Source organism: Strongylocentrotus purpuratus, unplaced genomic scaffold (assembly GCF_000002235.5).
Source record: "Strongylocentrotus purpuratus isolate Spur 01 unplaced genomic scaffold, Spur_5.0 spur5_scaffold_6, whole genome shotgun sequence".
Lineage (NCBI taxonomy): Eukaryota > Metazoa > Echinodermata > Echinoidea > Camarodonta > Strongylocentrotidae > Strongylocentrotus > Strongylocentrotus purpuratus.
Window position 1 is genome coordinate 38,142,071 of NW_022145612.1, and position 26,683 is coordinate 38,168,753.

The window sequence follows — 26,683 nt, forward strand, 5'->3', positions numbered from 1 at the left end:
ATATCTTTATTTTGACTACACTCGTGATAATTATATTGTAATTCAAAAATTTGTCCCCCTGCGACGTTTATATAAAAATGCTACGCTTTGCAAAGTATTTAATATAAAAATGTAAATAGAAAGCATGTTATATTTTCAAGGGATGACTTCTAACAACAGGTTATAATGAAAGATGTAAGAATCATCAAAGTCAAAGATATATACACAGAATATATAAAGTAACATCCGTTCTGAAGGAAAATAAAGAGAAGGGGGCAAATCCATGAAAAGGGGGGAAATAGCGACCATGGGTATACCTCAAGGCACTGCTTGTAACAATACCGACAGTCGAAGTACATCCATACTGATCTCGTGATTATACTCTGTGGGCCCTTTTTTTCCTTGCTGGATTCATTCAAATGTGATAATTATGCTTCCCATCGCACTTTTATGTTTCGAAAACCGCAAAAGTCCACGACAATAGCAAGTGTTTTGTGCGGTTCAAAGTAACCCCCGTCATGTTCATAGCTCAAGGTTGAGATAGCTTGGACCCCTTCCAAAACACGGAAGCTATATGTCAAAGGTCGTGTTGACATTTTGAATGAAAAATCATGAGCAATTCAGCGCCCCCACATCATAGTTTTTCATTTTGAATGGTTTTATTCCGCAAAGGCAGATGTTGATCAAAATTGTCTTTGTTTTCGTCTTCACAAAAAGAGAGGTAACTAAATGGAAAATGAAGAATAGGCTTCTACGATGACGTAGATGCTATTGATGAATTCTACTTATTCGCCACTTAACATCTTCCATAGTATAGAATAACCCTATTCATAAAGCTTATCCATCATAGATTTCTGTGATATCTTATTGTAAAAAAACGAATAAAGGAAAAACAAACCAACACCAACAACAAGGGAAGAAAAAAATTATGTTTTACATGACGCCAATGCTGGGGATCCAGAAAGAAAAAACCCTTACACAAATTATTTGATAATAACCCCATCAAAAGGTAAAACAAACTAATAAAGAGCATTAAAATACATGAGAAATTGATGTTATAATAATTACTGGCATTAATTATCTTCTTTAACAACAACAATAGGCATAATCAATGATTGTCCTTTAATGAACTTTATTAAAATCATATTCATGAAAAAATAAAGAATGAAATTAAGCAAAATAATGTAATTTCATCGAACAAATTAAATTTGAGGCTTTTGATTTGTTTCTTTTGTTATGGAAATTAGCTGTATAAATGTTTTTTCCCCTTGTTCTCGCACGATATTTCGAATTTTACTATGCCTTATTAATTAATTTTGGGTCTATATTCTGTCACCAGAAAAATAAGATCGAAATTTCGGAGTACTCATATCTATTAAACAGTTAATAACAGTTTTTCTTACCGCCACAATTTTAAAATAGTTTATATTTTGAATACCTTTGTCGGGGGTGACTAAACTACTTCTCTCATATGAAATCATTCATAGCACAGATCGACTATATAGACGTATACCATGTAGCTAAAATCAATAAGATGGAATAAAACAGCCCACATATTTTCCCTTTACTTTTTAGTACGACTCAAATTAAATTTTGAGCATGACAAACATTATTCATTTTCACTTGACGGAAATTCCATTTTAACAGTATATCATATCCCCATATTGTTTATTTGACATTCATTCAATCTTAGATTGTTAAACTTAGATAATTACATATTGCACATAAAATGAGCCATCGCCCTGGTTACCTGTTACACTTTGGATCTTCGTTTATATATTTAATACATTACCAACAAAACATCTTGTAACTTAGATAATCAATTTTGACTGAAAATAAACAAACTTATTAATAATAGACTCTCAAATAGTAATCATATAATGTTTGTTTCAGCGGAAATTCTGTTTATAGTCCTCTAGCAGAAAAAACCCCGTTATATTGTGTAAACAAACAGTAAAGAATAAAAACAAATATTATTGCTCCAAAAATATTATTGTTGAACGTTAATATTCTTTAGACATTTTATTTATGTGATGTATCATTACTTATAGTACTTTAAGTCAGTCATTATAATCATATCCTCTTTGTTACATAACATACTGTAGCTTTTTTTACAGTAATATATTATACTTTAAAATATTGTGATTGATTAGGTACTAGTTAATGATAGAATATATTAGATAGAATGCATTTTCAGCATATTTAATACCAAATTACGATGTCATCATCTGTATCATTGATATTTCGTTAACACATAAACCATAGCATAATAGTTATAAAACATGTTTTATTTTAATATGTATTGATTATGTTGTTGAGAATTGTAACGAGTAATGTAAAGTAGCAGCAAAATAAGTTACCTAAAAAAAAAAAGAGCAGCAAAAAAAAAAAAAAAAAAAAAAACTGTGAGAGTGAGGGTGAAACAAAAAAATGTAAACTACTAATACAGTTTTAGAAAAAAAATGAATCAGTAGAAAAAACAATCATGGCAGTAAAATCAATAGCCATGAAAGTTTTTAAAAATAAAAAAAATAAACCGATTTTGGGGTAAACAAATTAATAACATGAAATTCATGCAGCTTTAAATAGTAGCATCATCATTCGTGGTCAAATTATATTCACATGTTGTAGTTCAGTTCTAATACATGATAATGAGGTGGCCTTTTTACGACATTCCGTAACTATTCAAAAAAAATATTCGTTAAAAAAAACAAAAAACTATCATATACATACTGCAGTACAGTTCATAGACGCGTCGACTAATATGTAATGAGATAGCATTGCTATTGTCGCAGTCCCTACGTAACGGGGTCAATGCAGTTATAATGATCGGATCTCCGTCTTTGTCATATTTTCTTTCTTGTTTTTCCTCGGGGAGAGGAATCTCATTGTTAGTCGAAGGCTATGATTCGCTAGCTTTCGCTCCAGCATTTTAGTGACGAAAACGAGGAGTAAATGAGGGGAATGTGATCGACAAAGACGAAGCTGATTCGATCACAAGATACCATTATGAATCGAGATATATCGCTGAGATAGTTCAGCGAGTCACTAGATTGTGACACATTTTTTAGTACTTTTGATTCAGAAGAATTCGCCCGAAGAGCAAAATATCGACACCAGTGATAAATGAACGAATGTGACAATTATGAAAATTATAGTGTGTGTGTAAAAATATCAAGTTTCTTGGAAAGTTATAGAAAACAACATTAAGTTTTGGTGTTTGAAATAATTGCGATTAATGACAAGCCACATAGACTGACTGATGAATGCATTTTCTTTATCGATATTCTGTGATATTATCTTTATCAACATTGGTTGCCTTTTCTTTGTCGAAATGCTCAGAGTTTGTTTTACGGGCGACTAAATATTCAGATAAGTACGGTGATTTTGTTGTTTACCACCAGCTAACATTTTACTTGTGATTGTCATTTATTGACATTCATTGTAGACTTCTTGTTAATAATGTTCAAAATTGTCTTACATATACAGCCTGAACCAAGAAAATGAAATTGTCAAATTTGATTGACATACTTTTAATTTTATCATCTGAGAATGTGTTACTCTTTGATGAGATGAATTGACGTATGTTTACCTAATTTGTCTAATCTCACTGTGAGAAATATTAACGTTAAGTGATTATTCATTAAAATGTTCGAAAATATGACAGCAATCCATGTGTGTTTCATTCATGTGATTGGAATATAGAAATCGATATAGCCACTATATCTCAGTTTGAGATTTAAACGAATCATTGGATTATTATCCAGGAAGGTAACGAACGATGGTAGAACAATGATTTTACAATTTTAAAAATAAAGAAAAAATAATCAACATTTGTGTATGTATCAATAAAATAGATATTGAATGAAGGTATTCTCTGTAGTATTACTTAGTTGAAAGAATCTAAATCATATTAGATCATTGAGAAAATGTGATATATGGACATTTTCACATTGTCTCTTGAAAAAGACGGATAGCGTGTACGCAACATCTTCAGCTTAGACAAACATAATTTAAATGCTTTCACATAAAAAAAAACATGTATTATTAAAAGATAGTATTATACAACATAATGATACTAAAATTATGATAGATAGGTTCAATTAGTGTAATATTGGATGTTATGTCCTGTCATAAATCCATTATTGTTATGTCGCTGAAGAAATAACCCTGTAAAATATATTCTTTTAAATTTTACTGAAAATAATATAATTTACATTCTAAATGATTTAGAGTGTTAATCATTGTCACTACCACTTGAGGTTGAGTTATAATGGTATGTCTTGCAATACTGCCAACTTCCCGCTTGATGTTTCATTAGAATCCTTAACAGTCCGACTTCATATGGGAGAGGGTAGAGTCTGAGGGAGTGAGGGAGAGAGAGGGAGAGAGATAGGGAGAGAAAGAAAGAGAAAGAGAGAGAGAAAGAGAGAGAAAGAGAGAGAGAGATTTAGAGAGAGGGATAAAGGGGGAAGGAGTGGAGGAGGGCAGAAAGAGGCAGTTGCATGGGCGATGAACAAAATGTATTCAAGACAGGGAAGAGAGGAGAAGAGAGAAAAATGAGACAGAGACAGGGGGAGTGAGAGAGAAAGAAAGAGAGAGATGAAGAGAGATGAAGAGGGATTGAGAAGAAAGTGAGATATTAATAAAGAGGTGGAAATATAGAGTGAGAGAGGGTGAAAGACAGAGGGAAAGAGTGGAGAGAGAGAAAGGGGGTGATAAAGAGTATGTAGAGACAGAAATGCCACCTAAAAGTCAATTACATAATGGTGTTTTGGAGCAACAAGAGAATGTTATAGTTCTTGCCCTCTTGAGTGGCCCACCCTCACCCTCTCTCCCACAAACAAAAACATCCCAAAAATCAAAATAATCCGAAATAGTTTAGATGAAAGAGGTAAAGTGCCAGTGGACACTGCGTGACCGATCATTTCAATGGGTGTCTGGGGGCTTTTTATATCGAAATCCGGTTTTCGCTTTTATAGTGAACACCGGTATGTCAAAACAGTTGACCAGTCGACTTTTGGAGTGTTCTACTTGTGTTGGTAGTGGTGTAAGAAGTGCTCCCCTACTAAACCCTGGTATAAACGATACCCTTTCCTGTACTGGTGGTGGATAGTATTTGTGACCATGACGCGTTGCGACACCATCGTTACCGCCACGCCAGCACAGGGGTGGCCATAAATTTGCGCTTGAGACTCATTTGCCAATGGAACTGGTTGCGAGTAAGATCAAAGGAAGAGCGGTGGGCGATTGCGCAGATTTCGGGCCCCGCGTTATTGTTTTCTATTTGACTCAAGTCCCATAAAGCCGATAAGAAAGGGGTCGCAGGACTTCAAAGACTGTGAGGAGACAGAATAGAAAGAGCGATCCACCAGATTTCGACCACATGATAATAAAAATACTGGACTATTTGAAGTGGACTCTGTGTGATGGGTGTTCGTAGTAAGCGAGTATCACGTGACCGAGTTGTAAATGTTGATTAGCATACGGAAGGGTCGCCGAGGTCGGATGGTCGTCATTCACAGAGTTTACTTGACGAAACGACGGAAGGGTTTAGATTCGAGCGCCCATACCTAACTAATTTTCAACTGCTGTTAGATACTGTATGATATACAGCTAAAAAGGGAGCACCTAATTCTTCGACCCGCGCTCTGCAATAAAAAATTATTTCTGCATTTGTGTTTTCTGGCCAGAATGCAGATCGGCATGGAACAGGCTTGGCAAGCTCAACGCCCTACCGGAATGGACAGTTGTGCTGCAGAATATAGAGGCATTTCTGCCCCTATGAACGGACTTTACGGAACAAGCAGTAGGCAACGGGCCTCATGCAATGCCATGGTCAGTGTCGGTTCTTCAAACCCTGAACAACTTAGTGCTTTTCACTACTCCTACCCCATGTATAACTCACCCACCGAGTCAAGTTTGGCTGCATCCAGTGCTGGAGACGAGCTGCCGCCGGGAGCCGCCGGGAGTGGGGTGTCTCCAGCGGCAGCCGCGGCGGCCTGGAATAGCAGCGAAATCCGTGGTGGGGCAGCGGCCGCCGCAGCCGCCGCCGCTCATGGGGCAACACCTCGCCCCTACGCCAATACATTCGGCAATACATTTCTAACTCATGCAGGATCTCCTCCCCATCACGCCCATATGGCACATCAGCAGCAATACATGAGCAGCAACGCTTACGGCTCCCCGTACGGTCTCCACAACTCACCATATCCTCTTGATATGACAGGTAAGAAACATCAACCGGTTATATCACCCCTTCTCTAGCCCATAAACATCACCCAACGATCGCATAAAACAAACCATCTATCTCCTTATCCCATTATACTCACAACACTATTACGCCATTTTATGCGACTATGAACTGTACCTCTCAATTCAAGCACCAGTCCTCTGGGGATATTTTCTCATCGTATAAATTTTGATATCATCTCCTTTCCTCCAAATTATTGCATGTTTGATTATTATTGGGCAGAGCCTCTTAAAACTCGTCGATTTCTCTCTACTCACCCCAACTTGGGATACGGTAGTCTTATCAAGATACTCTCATTAAAACTAATCCTGGCTAGAATGTTACTCCGTATTATTCCATATTTTATAACGAGTTTACATGTGATTAAAATTATATTTGCAAAGTATTTTATTTTGCAACGTAATGTATCTGCCTAATCTTTAAAGCTGTATATCACATGCCTATAATTATGACTATGGATTAATCTGTTCATTTATCATCAATATGTACTTATCTTTGAGTTGCACTAACTCAAACATTATATAAGTTTGAATATATCATTCTAGATTTTATACAATAACAGCGAAGTATAATGTTAAAATGAATTGCCGAACGGGGAATGAAAGTAATAGATCACAATTCCTACTTCTACAAATCACATATCACACATCATTTTTTTTTTTAGCACGGTAACTACATGTATACCTGAACCTTCCAATCTGTTCAGATTAAGTGGAAGCTTTGAGGTTCTGTACAGTTCAATTCGCATTTTATTCACATTTTCTTTCTATTTCTTTCCTGAAATTCAAATACATTTAAACAAAAGGTCAATTACCAAACGTAGTTGAGTGAGTAAAATCGGTGATTTAGACGTGAAGATTGAAATAGTTCCGATGCCATAATTGTTAATCGGCAGAAAAGAGTTTTTCTGAAGGCCTTTTAGAAAATTCGGGCGAGTACATCACTCAGCAAATAGCATGTGCATGCTGTGCGAAAAAAAACTAGCGAATTGTACTATTTAAGATAATGAAGTGTTCGTGCAATTTCCCTCTCTGTGGAGTGTATTTTGAAGGATAAGTGTAATATATCGTATATTTTTTATCAGAATATTGATGAAAAATGTTTCAACATCCCTGCATTTTGATACTTAATTAAGAGTCTTACTATTCTGGGAGGTTCAGTGTTCGGTATCAGGATTGTCAAACTGTGGTCTAAAAACGTTATCGTTAACAAAATGTATCAGTTGCCAACTTAAATATCCCGTTTATTTTTATTGAACATCAAATAAGATATTCATTAAACAGGGTTAACATGATTGTTAAAATTGTTATGATTTTATTTTTTTATGGAAAAGAAGTTTGAAAGCAAAATATGACGGAATGAATTGAGCTAGACATGGTTTACTTGCTGTATACAGCTCATATTTAATCACGCGATTTGATAAAGCACCACCTTTTTCAAACGTACATATTTAAAATGTTTCTGCAACTTAAAAGTAATAAGACTATTCAAATGGAATGGCATAAACTTGAGTGAAAGAAAAGGAAATTGTGCTCAATTTTAAGATATTCGGTAATATTAATGCGTAAGCTTTTTGCTCTTATCAATTTCTAATTCATCAGCAAACACATTGCGATCGTATAAGTAATGGATGGCTCGAATTAGCGATGCTAATTCTACAGTGATAGACGAAGAAGAAGAATGATTGAACATGTTAAAAGACGGGAAAAGTACATAGCAGTAAACTATAAAAGTATTCCTCAGGGGTAGATTTATATGGATTGCAATTTTTAAAAAAATGGAAGATTATGAATTGTTAATTCCATATGCATAATGCTTTGATAAGTTCACTATAATTGGTATACAAATAGAATTGTATATTCAAAGTAGTACAATAGGGTGTAAATGAATATAAAACAAATATAAATAAATAGAAATTGTTGGTTTAACATAATTTGTATATGTTATAGCAATGATTATAAGGGGGTTTGGTGCAGTGGTGCCAAAACACGTACATAAAAATGCGAATTTCATGTACATCAAGATACAATCGTACAGGATTTATACGTGTATTCCTCAAGGGATATAGATTAACTGATATGGATTGCAATTAAAAATAGATTATAAGATTAAGGATTTGAAATGGTACATTTGGAAATGTCATTGCCATATGCATAATGCTTTGCTAAATTTACTACAATTTGTAATTCAAATAGAAGTATATCTTCAAATTAGTACAATAAGATGTAAAAAATAGAAATAAAGACAATTGTTGGTTTTAACGTAATTTGTATATGTTATAGCAATGATTATAAGGGGATTTGGTGCAGTGGTGCAAAAACACGTTCACAAAAATGCGTATTGCATGTACATTAAAGATATACTCGTACAGGATCTCTCCCCCCCCCCCCCGATTTTTATCACAAATCTGAATGATATCCAAACCTTTCGAAGCCAGTCCGATTCACAGATTATTACATTTTTTTGGTAAAGTTCCTTTTTCTTGTGGTTACAAATATTATATATGATAAAAGTTACGTATAGGAAATAGATGTGATATCGCTTTCAGATTAACCGTCAAAACGTGTTGTAGATGAGGACAGGTCATGTTGTGGTTTGATAACGCGTACATTGTCTCATAGATTCATTTTGTTTGGAAATTAATACTGAATAATCGAAAGAAAGTTCATATTTGTGTATACGATCGACATGTGAAAATAAGGAAACCAAAACAAAAGTAAAAACTTCCAATATTGAGTATAGTTTTCAATTTTTTAAAGAAATAAAATATAAGTATTCTCCTTTTCAATACTGTTGCATTACTTTTCACATTTAGCAAACAGTACAAAAATATGCATATTGCTAATTATTAAGAAAGTACTATGACACCTTCAAATTGAAAACAACGTTAGGATATTCGAGCACATTTTTTAAGCAAATTTCAAGGATTGGTTAGAGGGAACAAGAAAATTGCCATACCAACAAAAAACGATAATAATAAAATCGTGTTACGTAATTCATATTGCATTCTAGTCACACACACACCCCCAAAAAAATACTCTTAGCTACTCATTTTTTTAAACTTTAAAAACTGAATTCTTAAAAACATGAATGCCATCGTATTGCTTGGCGTGGGGAGGGCTGCAGCGGAGGTAAAAGAGACTAGAGTAAATGCAAGAAAGGTAATAATTTGGGGAAGACAAATTACCTCTACATGGTTTTAGTACATAACCACGCGAAGGTTATTATTATATTAGAAGGACAAGACAGTTATTTTGGCTGTAAATGCGATTGATCCCCACCAATTACACATCGTCTGTCATTATTAGAGCAAACATTTTGAATAAATTTTCCCTCCCAACTTCTTTCATCTTCTAGTTTATTGCAGCTATAAAATCATATGACGTGTGTCACATATCTCGCATTAAACTAAATCAAGTGGAAAATATTTTATCCGTCAGTTATATAAGAAAAGGACCTTAAGTAGGATTAAGTATACTGAGAGTTATTTGGCGGAACGCTGGTACTCCTAATTTTCACTCGTTTTCTGATAAATTTTATTGGGGCAAAAGTTGAGGAAAGAAAGACTTTGCGTTACTTTGAAGGTTGACTTTAAGCAGATTTGAATTACCCGGATGGCTGTGTGTTAGAGACTTTATTCCCAGGAGTAATTAAGTGTCTTGCTTTATTCATAGTGACCGTCCTATACATGTCGAAAACGTCCGGTTTTCCGCTTCTTTTCATCAAGTGTGAACGATTTAAAGTGAGATTATTGTTCTTCCCCCTCTTAGCAAGCGATTAGCATTGGAAATTAATTGAGAAGAATCAATTGTTTGTATAACATGTTGACTCCGTGAAAAGGCGAGCACTAGCGGATCACAATCACAATTGTCGCCGTGGCTCAGCGATAGTTGTGCGGGTAGTTCCGTACAGGGGAGGCGTGAATAGCTGGCCTGAAAAGGCTGTATCACTCCGTCTAAATCCACTCTCTGAATGAAATCGAACGCTGCTTTGTCTTCTCAATACGGATAATCTCTTGTTAGATGTAATTGATATTCCCCGCTTTGCTGAAGAAAATTCGAAGGTATCTATTGAAATTAATCGGCTTGGGAGAGAAAGGAACGGTCTAAAGTTGTTTACAATGATGTGATTTAATCGAGGGGGAGATCTGTTCGGCCAATCGGTGCTGACAATTGAAAGGAAGAAAAGCCATGGGTCAGTTTGGTCATTGCACTGGCCAGATAGGATAGAGATCAAACAAGCCGGTGGTCTCGAAGTTTTCTTAAGATTGGAAAGGATCGATCGAATGTGATACAAGTTAATAGAATGTTTGTTTAGGCAGTTTTTCTCCCAGACAAATCCATTAAGAATGAAACTGATATCCCACACTTTGGGTGTATCATTTGTGTAAAGCCTATTCGCCGGCCACATGTACCAACATGACATAGTTATGCATGAATAAATTATTATTGGTACACACTTTGAGAATAGGTTCACTAATATTCATCGATCAGACTTAAATTTTAATAAAGATTAGACAGCTTTTCGTTGTGTTCTAACTGCTTAGTACGATTGAACGCACCATGCAACACGTGTAACATAGCAATGTTAATTCATTCAGTTTCTGCATGAAGTCGATGTAGCTCAGTTTGATATATTATCTTCTGTTTTTTTTTAAATCTCTTTATTTAAAAAAGGAGACAATTTTAGTCATGCACTTTTTATAAAATAGTAATCATAAAACCAAAGTTGATGCTTCAGTATATCATATTCTTCAGTTACTCTCCTAAACTCTGGACATTTATATTGGTTTTTCCATTTTGTAAATTTTAGCCGACTAGTTACAAGCCAGTTACCTTCAGATCACAATATGAATTTTGATGTTTACTGTAAAGCTGCTATTAGTATTTACCATAATTAGGGGACAAATCATACCGAACTGAACTCATATCAATAAGAAACCTCTCAAGGCATGCCAATTTTGATACAGATCCAACTGAGGGTCAAGTTTATTCATTTTACCCGAGCTTGCCTCGTTTCCATCCCTCTTTTTTTTTTTATTCTGCTCCCAAATCTGAACTGCAATCTAAGAGATCATAAGAATGACGGATGGTTCTCATAAAGCGTAAACTCATTTCCAAAGTGGATAAACAACGGCAGTCTTGCATAATAACCATGCAGCTTGCAGTCAACGAAAGTGAAGCATTAATAATTCATCTCCCGGCGTTAAGTTTGTTTGTGAGTCGAGGGGAGCGAGAAACTTAGCCAAAGCGAGAGCACTACACTCGGCTGCAAGTCATAATTCAGCAGGAGCCCTTCCCTGTGCTCATTACGCCTCTGGAGGGCTCATAGATCAGATACAAGGTTGCGATGTCATGATGAGGCAGTTGTGGGATGAGCTGGGGCTTCCAGGAATCCTCACGATCATCATTATGATTAAAGATGACACGATGGCTCTTGAATCTGGCCAAGGGTAGTCTGACCATGATCAGTCGGGTCTTAAAGGTGTTACTTGACATTTTGGATGATGTACGTGTTGCAGCGTTATGGACAAATGAATGACTACCTCTAGAAATAGAACATTTATTTCAATGTAACTCAAAACGATTTATAACCGGTTTGTTAAGTTGGCAATCGTCATTGAGAAGCCAAACGGATGCAAACAAAAAAAAAGAAAGGGAAGTGGAGGTAATTTTTCTCCTATAAACCTCCGAACGCTAGTAATTTTATCGAGAGTTTTTATTGGCAATTATACCCATGTTTATATAGATTTATGCGTGATTCCTTGCTTCAAGCCACTATCATTTTCAATCCAAAATTAACTTAACAATGTCTCAAACATTCCCTTTAAAATAACCAGTAACTATAGTCATCGTAGTCATCACATTACTCACACCATGCTCACACACACGTAGACATTGCAAAATGGAGCTTCACGTGTTTTGAAATACGTTATGTAGATTCCAGGCTGACTGCCCTTCATACATCTCTAAATCCGATGTCATATTGATGAACAGATAATAACAACAACAACAAACAGCAGCAGCAGCAACAACAAAAATAATACACTACACTATCCATGTTATAAGCGATATTTTTAAGTTGTCAAACTATATTAATATTTTCTCTGTATGAGCCACGAGATACATCCATGTAAGGAAATATGCAATCGTGAAAATAATAATGTTTCTCTTATTATTAAGATATTAAAAAATCAAATATTATTGACGCAATGTCGAAATAAAATTAAAATAATTATTGTAACGATTGACATTTTTTGACAGATGTTTGCAAGACACTTGACTATAGTAATATTTGATTAGTAAACAGATCGGATACACATACTTTTCACTGTAGCATGCTACTACAGATCTACAGTGATACTCGGCACAATCGCATTCAATGATAATGATGAAGTAATCGGCCTCAGTTGATCTGCGATTGATCGCTAAATGAGGTTATCGATCTTCATTTTTATTTTGATAAGTCAACTCCTACCTATGCTTATATAATGTATCATATTTATGATAGCATTGACTTGTTTATATTTTTATTTTCTCGGACTGTTTGATAACGAAAAAACAACAACAACAAAAAACACGATTAAACAAATTATTAAAAAAAGTAATCCACAACGAAATATTCAATCGAATAATGATTTTCGTCCAGATTGTGGGTAATTTTAGGCGGAAAATATCAAATTTTGCCGCACAATTCCAACAACATGTAAGACATACGGTGTATGACCAGATGTTAACTGTACGTGTAGTATCGTAATACTATCAGACGTTTATTTTATCGGTGAAACGTTGGGCACCAGACAAACTCTAACACAAGTTCAACGTCAAAATTCATCCTTTGCGGCTTGAAAGGTAAAATTGATGGGGACTAGGGATATTTTTGACATTTTTCTCCAAATTTGGGTGATTTGCGAGGGGTTCCACCTGTTTTTGCGTGTGTATGTTAGTGGTGTAGAGTTGAATGGTATGTCGAGAGACCGAAATAAGGAGTCGGTGTACATGGCCGAGGAGTTATTCAAGTGCAGTCACCTTTGATTCGGTTCACTAGGTAGAAAGTTTCAAGAAAATACCTTTCTTGCTTGATATTTTTTTATGAAGAAACTATTTTTTTTTTAAATAGATATTATCGGTATTTTTGAAATAGTTGCATCTTCTGGAAAGAAGATTCCCTTTTTCCCAATGTTTTGATATTGGCATATAACTTGATATTTTCAGAGATTGTTGTTTATATATTTCTCTTCTTTATATTTCCATCTTTTAAAAAACCATCACAGGCTAAAAGCATTGTGAGTATGGTATTTTCTAAATATTGGTAATTTGATGGATAATTTAAAGGTGGATGAAAGAGATAACAAAGCGGGCAAGGTGTGGGCTAAAACATTACAATAATATTGGCCTATCGATGGACTTAATGAAATAGATATTGCCGTTATTAGCCAAACTTTAAGCTAAAATAATTCATATTATTTTTTAAATCTTCTCACGTTTTCAAGATTTTCATTTCGCATTTTATATCACCATCTTATACGTCGTGTCATTTCGCTTCCAATGTGTACTTAAGATTACAGTTCGATTTAGATTCAATTAGAAAGCATTCATATTGCAATGTAAGCAAATACATGAAGGTTGATAAATCGGAACATTATTTGAACCTCATTAAATTCAAAAGGTTCGAGCATGCAGGATTATATCGCTGATTCGCTATGCCGTCATAACCGTGTTGAACCATCAGTATCTTTCAAAGCAAAGCTCTTTCATAACACAGCCAAAGGTAAAAGGCTAAATGTTATGAATACACAATATCGGAATTAGCGTCCACAATTATTAATCAGTATTCTGGGACCGTCGCAATTATTCGTCAAATTGTTTTCCTTTTTAATAATTTTTCTGTGCTTATGGGGTTATTGGATAATTTATGTGGGTATGAGTCAACTGGGGGTGGCCTCAGTTTGCATGACAACTGATAGTTCTTACAATAGTAACTAATAATGAAATAAATAGTTGATTAAGATAGCATTTGAGAGATGAAAATGTATAATTTTAGTGTGATTACAGGGGTGCCATTTAAAAATAAAGAAGTGATATGTATGGAGTCAAAAGAAAAATCTAGAATAAAACTGGCAAGTTGGACGTTATTTTTTTCCTTCAAATCATACTCATTGGTTCGTATAGTTTACGTTTACCAGTTTATTCTATTTTTGTTGATTTCATTACTACCAAAAGAGGCTAATGATGATAAATCAAATTCGGGTCAAAGCCTGGATAAGAAAATGCTAAATCAAACATTTAAAATGAGATCATTTTAAAGAAACACATCGTTAAATCGGCCTCAAAACACTTTTTACAGATAATCCATGAAATATAATTTTAAAATTAACATGACTTCGAATAGGGGCAAATTAAACGATTTTTACAACATCATATTTCATTACTATAATTCTTCAGTTTACGTTGTTACCGAGATCTAAATCGAGCTAAATAATTAGCTTAAATCTATCGATAGTATGATAATAATTATGAATCTGAACAAGGTGTAAATAATGAACCTATATCAGGGAGAAAACTGTGTGTGTGTGTGGGGGGGGGGGGGCTTCATTCCCCAAGGAATGTGGTTTAAAAATAGAAATTTCATCTGCAATCAAACAATATAAGAGGTAATAATAGAATCATGACTCGCTGCATTTGAATAACAATGTAGTAGCAAATGAGGTATTTAATGACGCAGTAACAGCGAGTTTGTTTCCGTTCTGAAGCGGTCGTTTCCAGTACACATTTCCCCCGCATGTCATTTACCTTCAGTCTATATGATAGATTTCAAGTTATCTAGGGGTGATATAACGAAATCTTATATATCAAGAATTGTCCTTATTGTGATATTTCTTTCATTTATTTATACTTGATACAGTTCAAGCTCCATAGAGACAATAGAAAGACCTAAAATTCTAAGCAATTAAGTAATTTGAGATTATATCAAGAAAGAGATCCAATTATTTCGAACTCCAACTCAACATCAGCTAGATACATAATAAACATTAGATAGTGTAAGCATGATAAGACTCTGTCATGTAAAATGGTGCGTCGTTATGATTTAATAAATAGAGTTTAATTTGAAAAGAGAGAAAATACCATGTCATTTCTATTTGTGATTTTTCAGAATAGTAAATGGAGGACCGAATTCACTTTCTTTAAAATCCAGCCTAAAAATAGGAGAGCTTTCCAAACTTTTGAAACTTTTCCATGTCAGAACGAGCGCCTATAGAGATAACGTGCTGTCCTTGCTCCGCTCGTTCGCCATGTCTGGGCTTTGAATTTAATTGATTGCCGCGCTTTTCTTCTTTGTGACATTAACTATTAATCCACTTTACTGTCTATACGACTCTTAACTCTAAATTGTGATAGATTTCTGTAATTACCCCTTCTCTTCACGAGGATTTAGAAGGAAGAGCAGGTAAACTTGTGATTAGAAACATAACAAAATAGCCTTAGGGCTATTTTGAAACATATATATATATAGCTTTTGGATTATCTGTGTGATTTGATAGCCATGATTTGGTATAGCTCGTGCCGTTTTTATTCCCATTTGTAAGCATGATGCGAGCAAACTGATAATTAGATATTGATTAGGCGATGTGACAATAAAACATAGAAGGCGATTGTAAACATGAGTTTAATGTAATGTTTAGAAATGATACTGTTAAGCCGGATACAATAAAAGGTAGCGAAATTACATTTTAACATAACAATTTTTTTTGCTGATTTCCTCGATTTGCAATATATTTCCTTTCGTCCGTTAGTGAAATTAATGACAGACGAATATCAGACAAAGTCTATTTCGAGGATTGATATTAACCTTTCGTTCAATTAATTAGAAGGGGGACGGGCTTAGAAAGTATTGCAATCGAAATATGCATTAATACGATTAAAAAACGAAGTGTCATACGGTTATTTCAATAAAACAATATATTATTAAATAAATTTTAATAATGAGTCTCTTTTCATGATGACCACTTAATATCACAGTTGTTTTCAAATGATAACAAGATAATGCATGATTGTGTATCGGATATGTGCATTTAGTTTTCTGATTAAAATAGTAATAACATTGGAAATCCTCATATCTTGCGCTTTAGTTTGATCTTGACTATTTCTTTTCCAAAGACGTAGATAACATTCTAAATAAAGTGTTCAGTGAAAATGTGAAATCAACACAATCAAAAGATAGAAATATTATTGTTATGTCATTACATTTGTTCATTTCCTAATGTATCTGGTCATCTAATCGTGGCATTGATAAAATAAACAATTGGTTAAGATATTATTTTGCAATATGATAACAAGTGTTTATCGATATTAGACCTGTTTAGAACACGAAAAACATTCAGATATACCATTATTAAATTCCTGCACTCAGCCCTACATATGTAGTTGGACAAGGTTGAAAATTCAGGTAAAGGAAACACCCCAAATTGTTTTGAAGTAGTTGTTGAAATTGAGCTATCACATTGCCATGTCTTGTTGAATGGATGAAATTTATAATTAATAAATTAGATCATAACATTGATCGTGTTCCCAAATCATTGTCTAAAATGCGGATGCTCATTTTTTTTTATCTTCCGAGGTTTCTCTGAGCAAAAATCCTATTCATCCATAATATCAAATGTAAACTAATGAGCAATAATACAGCTTTGTTGTTTTTTCGCAATGCGTTTTGTGCTTATCATCTTTACTCATGCAGTAAATGAGGCACGGGGCTTGTCTTGATTGTTTATAGATCAAAATTGAGATATCTCTGCTCTATCAACTTCATTAATGAAAACACATTGCATCAATTTATAACTCAATGGTCTGTAAAAAGATGGCAAGATTGGAAACATGGTTGTAGAAAGTTGCATTTGCTACCGGTGCTGGTGGGGGGGGGGGGGGGGGTAGTGAGACCTGGAAAATCGACTTGTAAACACATATTAATAAATGAAACGAGTCTATCTGGCTCTTTGTCCGGCTAAATTACGTGTTAGTTTTACCGCTTTCAAACTGGATAATTAGAATCAAACACAGACGGGACTAACAAATGCTCCAATCGATATTCAATAACGTCGAATTGGGGATGCGATCGAAAAAGGTATACACGTCGTGTCCCTCTGCTCGGCGCATGGTGCTTTGAGGTCTGCAAAGGGGGTTAGGGGGGTTCTGAAAGAGGAGGACATGAATTGTTCCGAAATCAAAGACAAGGTAGACTGAAATATCGACAAGTCGCATCTCCCCGAGGACTCCGACAAATGGAGTAAGGTTACATCGGATGAGAGAGAGAGAGAGAGAGGGTTAGATCTGGGATATTTTTTTCTGTCTTTAAGAACATGCGAATGGATGGAGTTTGGGTATGGATATCGGACAATATACCAACTCTTCAATTTACTACAAATGTCAGAGGCGGTTGGTATTATGTTCGAATTCGGCCAGTGCCTTCTTTTGTTGATCTGAATGGTCAGCCGAGTGAACAAAGACCAGTTGTAGAGATTATCGTGAGATTAACTCTTGGGTCGGTACAACGCGTCAATGGTTTTCAATGGCCGGGCCAATTGGAAATTGTAATTACTTCTCGTCATTTGCTTTAGTAATTTTCGCCCTTTTCCTTCGCTTTCTTTTATTTACCCCCTCTATCCCTCTTATTTCCTTTCTTCCCATTTTCCAGTACTTATCATAATTTCCATCAACAACACGGCGAGGTATGGTGACAAGGAATTGTAGAGATTGTTGTAAACAAGATTTAGGGATTGGCCACGCCACTGTCTATGATAACCCAAGAGATGAAAAAGAAATCTAAAGAAGTGTTTTTTTAAATACATTACAATATTTCATATTATTTTTAATGTAGTCGTCAATAGCTCGTCATTGCAGGTTGACTTTATGTTTTGATAGGTCTCCAAATTACTGTAGTAGTCATGATATATTTTGTTAAAGTTGTATTACTTTAACATATTGGTGTGTTGAGGAAGACATAATGAAAACCGGGAATACCTAAATTTCTCTTGTAAATTTACAATATCATCTATTTCAGAACAATGATAACCATTAAAGACTTATTATTTTACAATGTTATTGTTTCGACATTATAATAAGCTTCAAAGCACATCTCAAATAGCATTACTTCAGGCAGTTGAAAATGATACGCATACTGCAATGAGACGAAGACAGAAAGGGGAACATTCCAAAATGATATTAACCTACGTTATATGCTTTTTCGTGCAAATTTATGCTAATCATTTAATCACATGTCTTTCAAAAACAAGTTGACCTGGAGTTTTGAGAAACCTAAGGCGAGATCACCCACAAGTGATGTCTAATTCTCAGAGGGGGATGGGTATATATAGATAATCCAACATTTCATTGATAGGGGTTGAACTGCTGTTATTGTGCTTTCTAGCTAGGCTTATTGTTATTTCGAGGCCATTTTGATGAGCTTAATGAATGGAAAATCACAATTTTGTAGCTATTATTTCTCTAACTGGATGTGTCTGTCACTTTGCTTCTTTATCGTCTAACCGTGGTCCTCCGGACACAATTTTGTTTCATTTGATGGTCATTCGTAGAAGAACAAAAAAGAAAGGAAGAACAAAAAAGGGGAAAACGCGATATAATTCATACATATGGTTTGTTATCAAACGAGTAGTGTGAAGTTTTCTTTATACAGCGTTGTCCAACTTAATGTTGGACTATAATGTACACACTTGATGTATGAGCGTTATCCATTGCTTTCCTCTATATACTCTTTCACTTTCTTCTTTCACTTCTATCAAGTTCTTCTTCTTCTCCTTCTTCTTCTTATCCATCTCCTTCGTATTGTTATTACTATTATTTTTTATTATTATTATCATTATCATTATTATTATTGTTATTATTATTATCGTTATTTCTATTGTTATTTAATTGTTATGTTTTTTTCAAAATGGAGCGGTTCAAACTTTCCTGTTATTAAGAAATCGATTTTAAATCACAATTGGTTCGGTGATATCTTATGGATGTCCTTCTCCTCCATACACAAGCTAGAAAATAGTTCAAATATAGATCAGAAGATAAGATTAAAAAATTGATTCTATCGACAGCACCTTGATGACTATTATTGTCTGGAGTCTTGTCTGGTGATCTTTTTCTGTCTCATTTCCCTCCATATATATATATATATATATATATTTTTTTGACAACGAGTCTGCTAAACGTGCTCAGAGAAGCCCCCTTTCCCAGCGGTTATCAACATGCAACCCTTCCCGATCCCATGGCCAATAGCTGCGCCGAATTAACTACCCCTTTTTGTGCAACTTCGCATTGATACCATTATCAATATTTGAAATATGGTTGTTACCTATTCACGAGGTGAATCTGATAAAAGTTGGTATCAAGAACCGACATGTCATTGAACCTGGCAGATTTTTTTTAAAAAATCAACTATAGAGTTTTGGAGAGACCAGACGGTGCCATGGTATTGTGTTGGTATTGAGGTACATCTCAATACCTACATCACAAAGCTTGATGTTTTTAGACTTTTCTATGATATCCATAGCCCAACGATCGTGTACCATTCATTGTAGGGTGGAAACGAAGAGATGTCAAATAACGCACCCTCCTGCTTGTGTAGCGAGCGGGGGACCCTCGTGTATCGCCCCGGGCCAGGCGGCGTGCTTGAACGCCAGTGGCTGGCTCGCGACAAAGACTCGGATACCCTACCCTCAAAGAGTTATAGAAAAGGGCATATTTGTTGCTTGTCACTTCTTTTCAGTGTATGTAAACTCTTAAATATAGATGATGGTGTGCATTCATAAACAGCCAAATGATATAAAGACACCTCTTTATATTGGGCTATTTTCTTGTAAAAACAGTGTAATTAATCATCGCCAGACAATGTCAAAGCATAAAATTTGGGGTATTTAGAGCTCTGCGGCTTGTAAACCTGTATTTCATTTTGAAAGCAGCCGTGTTTCTTTGCACTGAAATGCCGGTAGACAAGCATCGCAATTCATGATTCAGATGGTATCTTTCCCTTTAGATTTCTTCATTATCTTTATTGGAAGTATGGGGGTATTTCATGCATAAACTAAACTTGGTGAAAAAGTCAGTTTTTTAATCCCAGACATGTTGAACTTGTTACAGAGTGAATGACATCATGAATTGCTTATCCTGAAAGTACGTAGTACTTTATTCATACAATATATCTAGTTTTATTAAGGCTTGTCTATGTCTCGCTTCCTCAGCTTATTCACATGTTGATGGCTATATAATTAACATGATAGCTACTCCTTTTGAAGACAGAAATCAACCTTTAAGACACTTTCAATAGTCATGTGTGTCATTTATTGAAATGAGCGATCATGACAATGACATATTACGTAATTCGAACTTGATTTCTATTGGACATACAATAGAGTATTGAAATTGCCCATAAGTCGATAATTGGAAAAGATGCGATCGTGCTAAATATAGTTGCATACCCCTGTAGCATAGAAATAAAGAACTACATATATGGAATTATATGACAATAAACTGAAATCGAAATAATCTATTTGCACCTTGACAAAAACGGACAATCATTAAAATATTACAAAATCATAACAAAATGAAAATATTAAACCTTAGTGATAGAATTCCATTTCAAATTTAATAGAGTGAAGCGAAACAGCAGAAACAACAATAGATAACGACAAAAGCTAGGCTCCTTGAAAAGGCCCGTTTTTACGAAGAATCTCCAGCACCTCCCAAAAAAGGCCTTTTGTTTAAATGTAGTACATTTAGGTTACTTCAAAAAATTAAGATATTGTAGAGAAAGAACAGCACCTCATTATGAATGAGCATAACTTAGTAGACAAATACATTGAAAATAAAATAAAATTGGAAATAAAGTTATTATGATCTACTTTGACTATGAAAATAAGGAATATACTGTATTGAAAATGATTATCTGTTCATATCTTATTTATGCAAACATAACATTTAAGAAGTTTGTTTGGACATATTCGACAATTCAATGAAACACAACCAAAGTGAGAGGGAACTCCGACGAAAATGCTTTACAACAATTAATATGAACAAGTACACATTAAATTTGTTATTTCTTATGCTTATGTAAATTGTTATTTCAACATTTTATTTTGTATCCTATAATCATCTGTTTATTATATTCCAAAAAGCAACTGTTGCATTCTTGAAAACATATTTAAGGTCTTAAATATAGAAATCCCTTTATATTAATATTTTAGGATGTTGGTTCTGACGAATCTATTATTCTTTATTAATTTTTTTACTGAAGGAAATCCCCTTTTAAATTGACCAGAGTAAGATGATAGTAGACAAAGGAGAAACTTCTTCCACAAACCTCGGGATAATATTTTATCTGTATAGACTATTTACACTAAAAGCTAGACATGCCTCTTGTTTTCAAAAAGAAAGAAACTCATTTTAATTAGATGATGAAATAGCCAGTATAACATCTTGTTGCTTTAAACTACATCATACAGACGTGGCATTAAACATGTTAAATGTAAATGAAGAGCAAGTGGCCATCTACAAGGCTTGTATTACTCCCCGCTTATTTTTTTTGAATGCTTTTGTAATAATTAAACCCGATGACCTATATCAAGTCACGGGCGAGGCCATGTTTTTACCAAACCCGAATCGTTTTTGGTTGCAATTAATTCAGAAATTAATATTTGAAGTCTAATTTTCTAAGCGGTGCCCTTCGTGACATCGTGGCGTACCGCGGCCCCCAAAACAAAACGCCGGGTAGTGTGTCGACTGTCGAGCAACAGACTGCAGTTAGTAAATAGTTTTGAATAAATAACAACTTGTCTCTGTTTAACGGGTGCATCCATTACGTAAATGAATTATCGGATTTGACTCTTGGACACCCAAAGTGAATGAGACTGTTGAAGAAGAGATAAAGGAAGGGTGGAGTGGGGGAATCGAGCAGGTTTGTTTTTTTCAAGCCCAAGAAAATGAAACTGCCAGAAATAACAACCACGACCAAAAAATGTTAATTATAGGCTATTGAGGGAATTCTATGTAAGGGTCTGCAGATAATTCAGAAAGAGATGGTAGAGAGAGAGAGAGAGAGAGAGAGAGAGAGGAGAGTGTTTTCACCCCTCTCTCTCTCTGAAAATTTGCATTAAAAAAACATATTCGAAGTACTTCTTTATGAACGGATTCAATGCATCGTCATATATTTAACTCTAAAATGCTACAAAGAGAGAGAGAGAGAGAGAGAGAGAGATAGGAGAGTGTTTTCACCCCTCTCTCTCTCTCTGAAAATTTGCATTAAAAAAACATATTCGAAGTACTTCTTTATGAACGGATTCAATGCATCGTCATATATTTAACTCTAAAATGCTACAAAGATAACGAAACTCAAATATTTTTTGTTTCTCTACTTTTTTTTCTTCAGGAGGCGCATCATCGTGTAGTCTTCTTGCAACCTTCACAACGACCCCTCGAAGAACGAAACGCCGTCCATACTCCAAGTTACAGATCTACGAACTAGAGAAGGAGTTCACAACTAACATGTACTTGACCCGAGATCGTCGCTCGAAGCTCTCACAGGCTCTCGACCTCACCGAACGCCAGGTCAAAATCTGGTTCCAGAACAGGCGAATGAAGATGAAAAAACTGAACGACAAAGAAAAGACCCAATCGACAAAGAAGAAGTCGGCTGAAGGCTCATCGCATACCTCATCTACCACCTCATCCACCTCATCAACATCGTCGACATCGTCGGCTTCTACGATGTCGCAATCGAGTTCCTCACAGCATCAACAGCAGCAGCAGCACCATCACCATCAACACAATCACCACCACCATAATCACCACCCGTTACCCGTTGCGATTAACACGTCACATCCCTCAGTTGGTCATCAACCACAGCTTCGATGAAAGCACCGATGTGGCATCGACGTCGAAACAAATATATCGGACAATCTATCTTTCTCTCTGCGCGTGTGTGTGTATATGTGTGTACAAGTGAGCTTATTCATAAGTAGCGGCACAAACTATTTTTAATCGTGCTGATATAGAAACATTTTTGAGATGTCCTGGAAGCATCACCACTGCAAATTAGTGGCTTTAGGGTTTATATCATCTGATTAAATAATCGTCATATCATATGAATGAAACAAATACATGTAATGGCAAGAACAGATCCTGTTTAATTAAAAGCGGGGAGACTTGCATTAATTATTCCTATCTTCAGCCATCTTCTCAATGGATAATTCAAGGTGTATTCGTGCGTTTCTCTGAAGGAGTGGAAACGTGAATACAGCGGACTTTGCCGTGTCCACTTGAAAGAAACTGGATTTGACAAAGCGTTGAGTTGCGCCTGATTTATAAGTGTTGATGATAATCATTTCCAGCCATCTTGGATTTATCCCATTGTTAGTCACGTTTAATGTATCTACTTTTCACTTACGTTTCTTGAAATTCGTATTATTCCACACACTAAAAAAAAATGCTTTTATGTTAATTACTTTATTTACTTGTACGAAGCTGTTGCCTTGGACATGTCCGGTTAAAGAAGCGACCGTATCTAAATACATCTTTCGGATGATATGAAAGAGACTACATTATGATTTTCTTTTTTTAATCACCAATGTCCTATTTCTTCCTGGTCTCCTAATAACACACTTCCTTTATCTCTGCACTTTTGAGAAACCGACGTCTTTTAAATGTGCCTTTCCAATCTCATCCCTCCCTTAGTGGCTTCTCTTCTGTTGTAGGCACGCTTTATGGACTTAAATTTGCACAAGTACAACAATTGACAAAGTCCAGTCCAGAAATATGATAATTATAACGAAATAATGCATTTTCACTTGGTACAACTCTGCCGTTCAAAGATGTTTTGCCTTTCTTCTTTCCGTGTTGAATTATCTGGACGCACATCGTTATAGAATGCTTCTTTCTCGTGTCAACGCTGAACATCTACCTATATGTTCAATTCAGTTTGAAATGAACATTTTTTTCCCCAGTATTATTTTTCACATCTTACAAACAACTTTCAGATAACAATAATATAGTGTTTAAAGAGTAACATAAGCACAATTCAAGAACATGTTAATACGGGGGGGGGGGGGGTAAATATATTGAAGGAAGAGTTTGTGTCGGTTACGTCTGAGTATTTTGTTCTTCCTCCTTTCATCACCCTGTTTAAGGGTTATAAAGCAATTAACTCATTCTAAGAATAAACTTTCATGTCGTGAAAGAAACCGTTATTTGAATAAAAATGCGAATAGATAACTTTTATTTTATCGAGCATTTGTTCGATTTATTTCTTCTCCATGTAATACAATGTTTATATTTCCTCAACGAATATGACCTTAAGTGAATTTGAAGTCTTAACTTCATGCTTGGATCAGTCCGGTATTTAAAACAAATCTCGAATCTACTCTCCTATATGACGTAATATGAAATAAATGAATAGATTATGTTGTTTTCAAGTATTCATTTGATATAGATATTTGCAATACCGTGCTATATCCAATACTTTCTCTTATAGCAGTTTATCCTTTTGGAAGTAATGTGTATTTTTACCTATAACAATGGTAATACGCTTAGGTTGCAGGTCAATATTTTCTTCAATATGTATCTGCATTTGGATGCACGTCAGGTGGTTTTTATTCAATCGAGTGGAGAATCAATGAGTTTTGGGAATAAATATGCAGGAAATACAAATGACAGAGACATAATGATTTAATCAATTAATTGAATTTGTTTAATGTATTGAATTGTCAATATTCTACTCGCAATTGTTCTTTTGAAGGAAAATGGAAAGGAGGTGATATAATACGAAATATTTTAACCCATGGGTCAATTATATTCACTAGCCACTGTGGATAATTGATTCTTTTTAAAACTATTTTTCTCTATGAGTGTGTCAAGGATGTGATGATGTTGTATTTTAATATCCTTGAATGTGACTTTTAACAAAATCAGTAATTATTAATAGTGTGTATTTTCTCAATGATGTCATGGAAACTGAATATACCTCATTCTTAAATCTCTATTGTTTTTTTGTTTTTTCATTGAAGTTCACCAGATATTTAGACGAATTGCCAAACTTGTCACAATTAGATTTATATCTGTATGTATAAATAACAAAATTAATTTAAATTTGCCAGTTTTTCAAGCGTTTATAGACGCATTTTTTGACGAATGATATGAAATTGCTGCACGCATATTGTAATGAAATGGATGTACACAAATATTACGACAACAGGAACATTTTGTTGTGGTATGGTTAAGAAAAGAACGATTTGCTAAGGGTAGTTCTTTACACAACATTGCATTGATTTAAACAGAATAACTGTTAACAAGAAAACGAAAGTACACGATGTGCCATTATCATTTCTTAAATGTTTCCCTGTTTGAAAAAAATATATATAGATGTGTGTAAATAGTAGTTCCTTGTTTAACTGTATCGTGTTTTTTGAAAAGGGTCGTTTTTGTGATTTTTGAGACAGATAATCCCACAAATATTCTGATAGAACCGACTAATCTGCCTAAAGGCAATGGTGATGACCTTAGTAGTACTACACAATAGGTGTCCGTCACAGACCAGTCGAATGGCTTTTCATTTTGTCACCGAATCTATAGAAGTATTTACCAAAGACCAAGCAAATAAACACGTCCATATGAACTTGAAGGGTAACCCTATTTTTATGTCTACTCATTTTTCCTTTATTCTTTGTTCGTTTGAAAGTTTATATTGTGCATATTTTTAATAAAATAGAAATAATTATGAATTATGTTTATGTTGAGAAAAACAAACTACAGCTGTCCACGATCGCTTTCTTGTCCAAAGAAACGTATTAATACAGTCCTAGATTGTAGGCTAGTTATATCATGCAAATAGCATCCATCTTAATACACTAAGAATCTACCTTTATCTCGCTGTGAGAAAGATCACATTCATGAATACCTACTTTGCTGATTATATTACTCATATATTGATTTTAATCATTTTGCAAATCTATGTATGCACCAGATCTAAATTAACATCCAACATTTGTTTTTCTTCAAATCAATGTTAAACCCCTTGAGAAATAAGATCATAGCTGAAAGAAAATTTGAATTCATATCAAACGTTAGTAATCATTTTAAGTTATTTGTACTTGATCGTAATAATTTATTGCACATTGGTGATTTGAAAATTGAAAAAAAAAGCAAAAATGGGTGTGAAATTAAGCACAGCGTGTAAAAACATACGCACACAGATTTGACTGGAAGAGGAGTTTTTAAATGAACAATATCCATCTGATCTAGCGCTTTTCATAAGGATTCCATTGGTATTCAAGACGTAATTTGAAGAACTAAAATAAGATATACAAAGACTTTTAGCATCACGCGATCTCTCCATATAGTGATAATTGAAAAATAAGCTTGTCAGACGTGTACAAACAGAGACAAAGCACCTTCAAAAGTA

The 26,683-nt window shown here is 34.6% G+C and overlaps 1 protein-coding gene across 2 annotated transcripts; it reads left to right on the forward strand.

Annotated features, from left to right (window-relative positions):
- The first annotated feature begins 5,017 nt into the window (after window positions 1-5,017).
- Hbox7 (homeodomain protein) lies at window positions 5,018-25,914 on the forward strand. Of its 2 annotated transcripts, NM_214609.1 has the most exon segments (3): window positions 5,326-6,208; window positions 22,658-23,736; window positions 23,844-25,660. In NM_214609.1, coding segments are annotated over 2 exon segments (1,020 nt in total). In that variant the 5' UTR covers window positions 5,326-5,673; the 3' UTR covers window positions 23,143-23,736; window positions 23,844-25,660.
- Window positions 25,915-26,683: the final 769 nt, after the last annotated feature.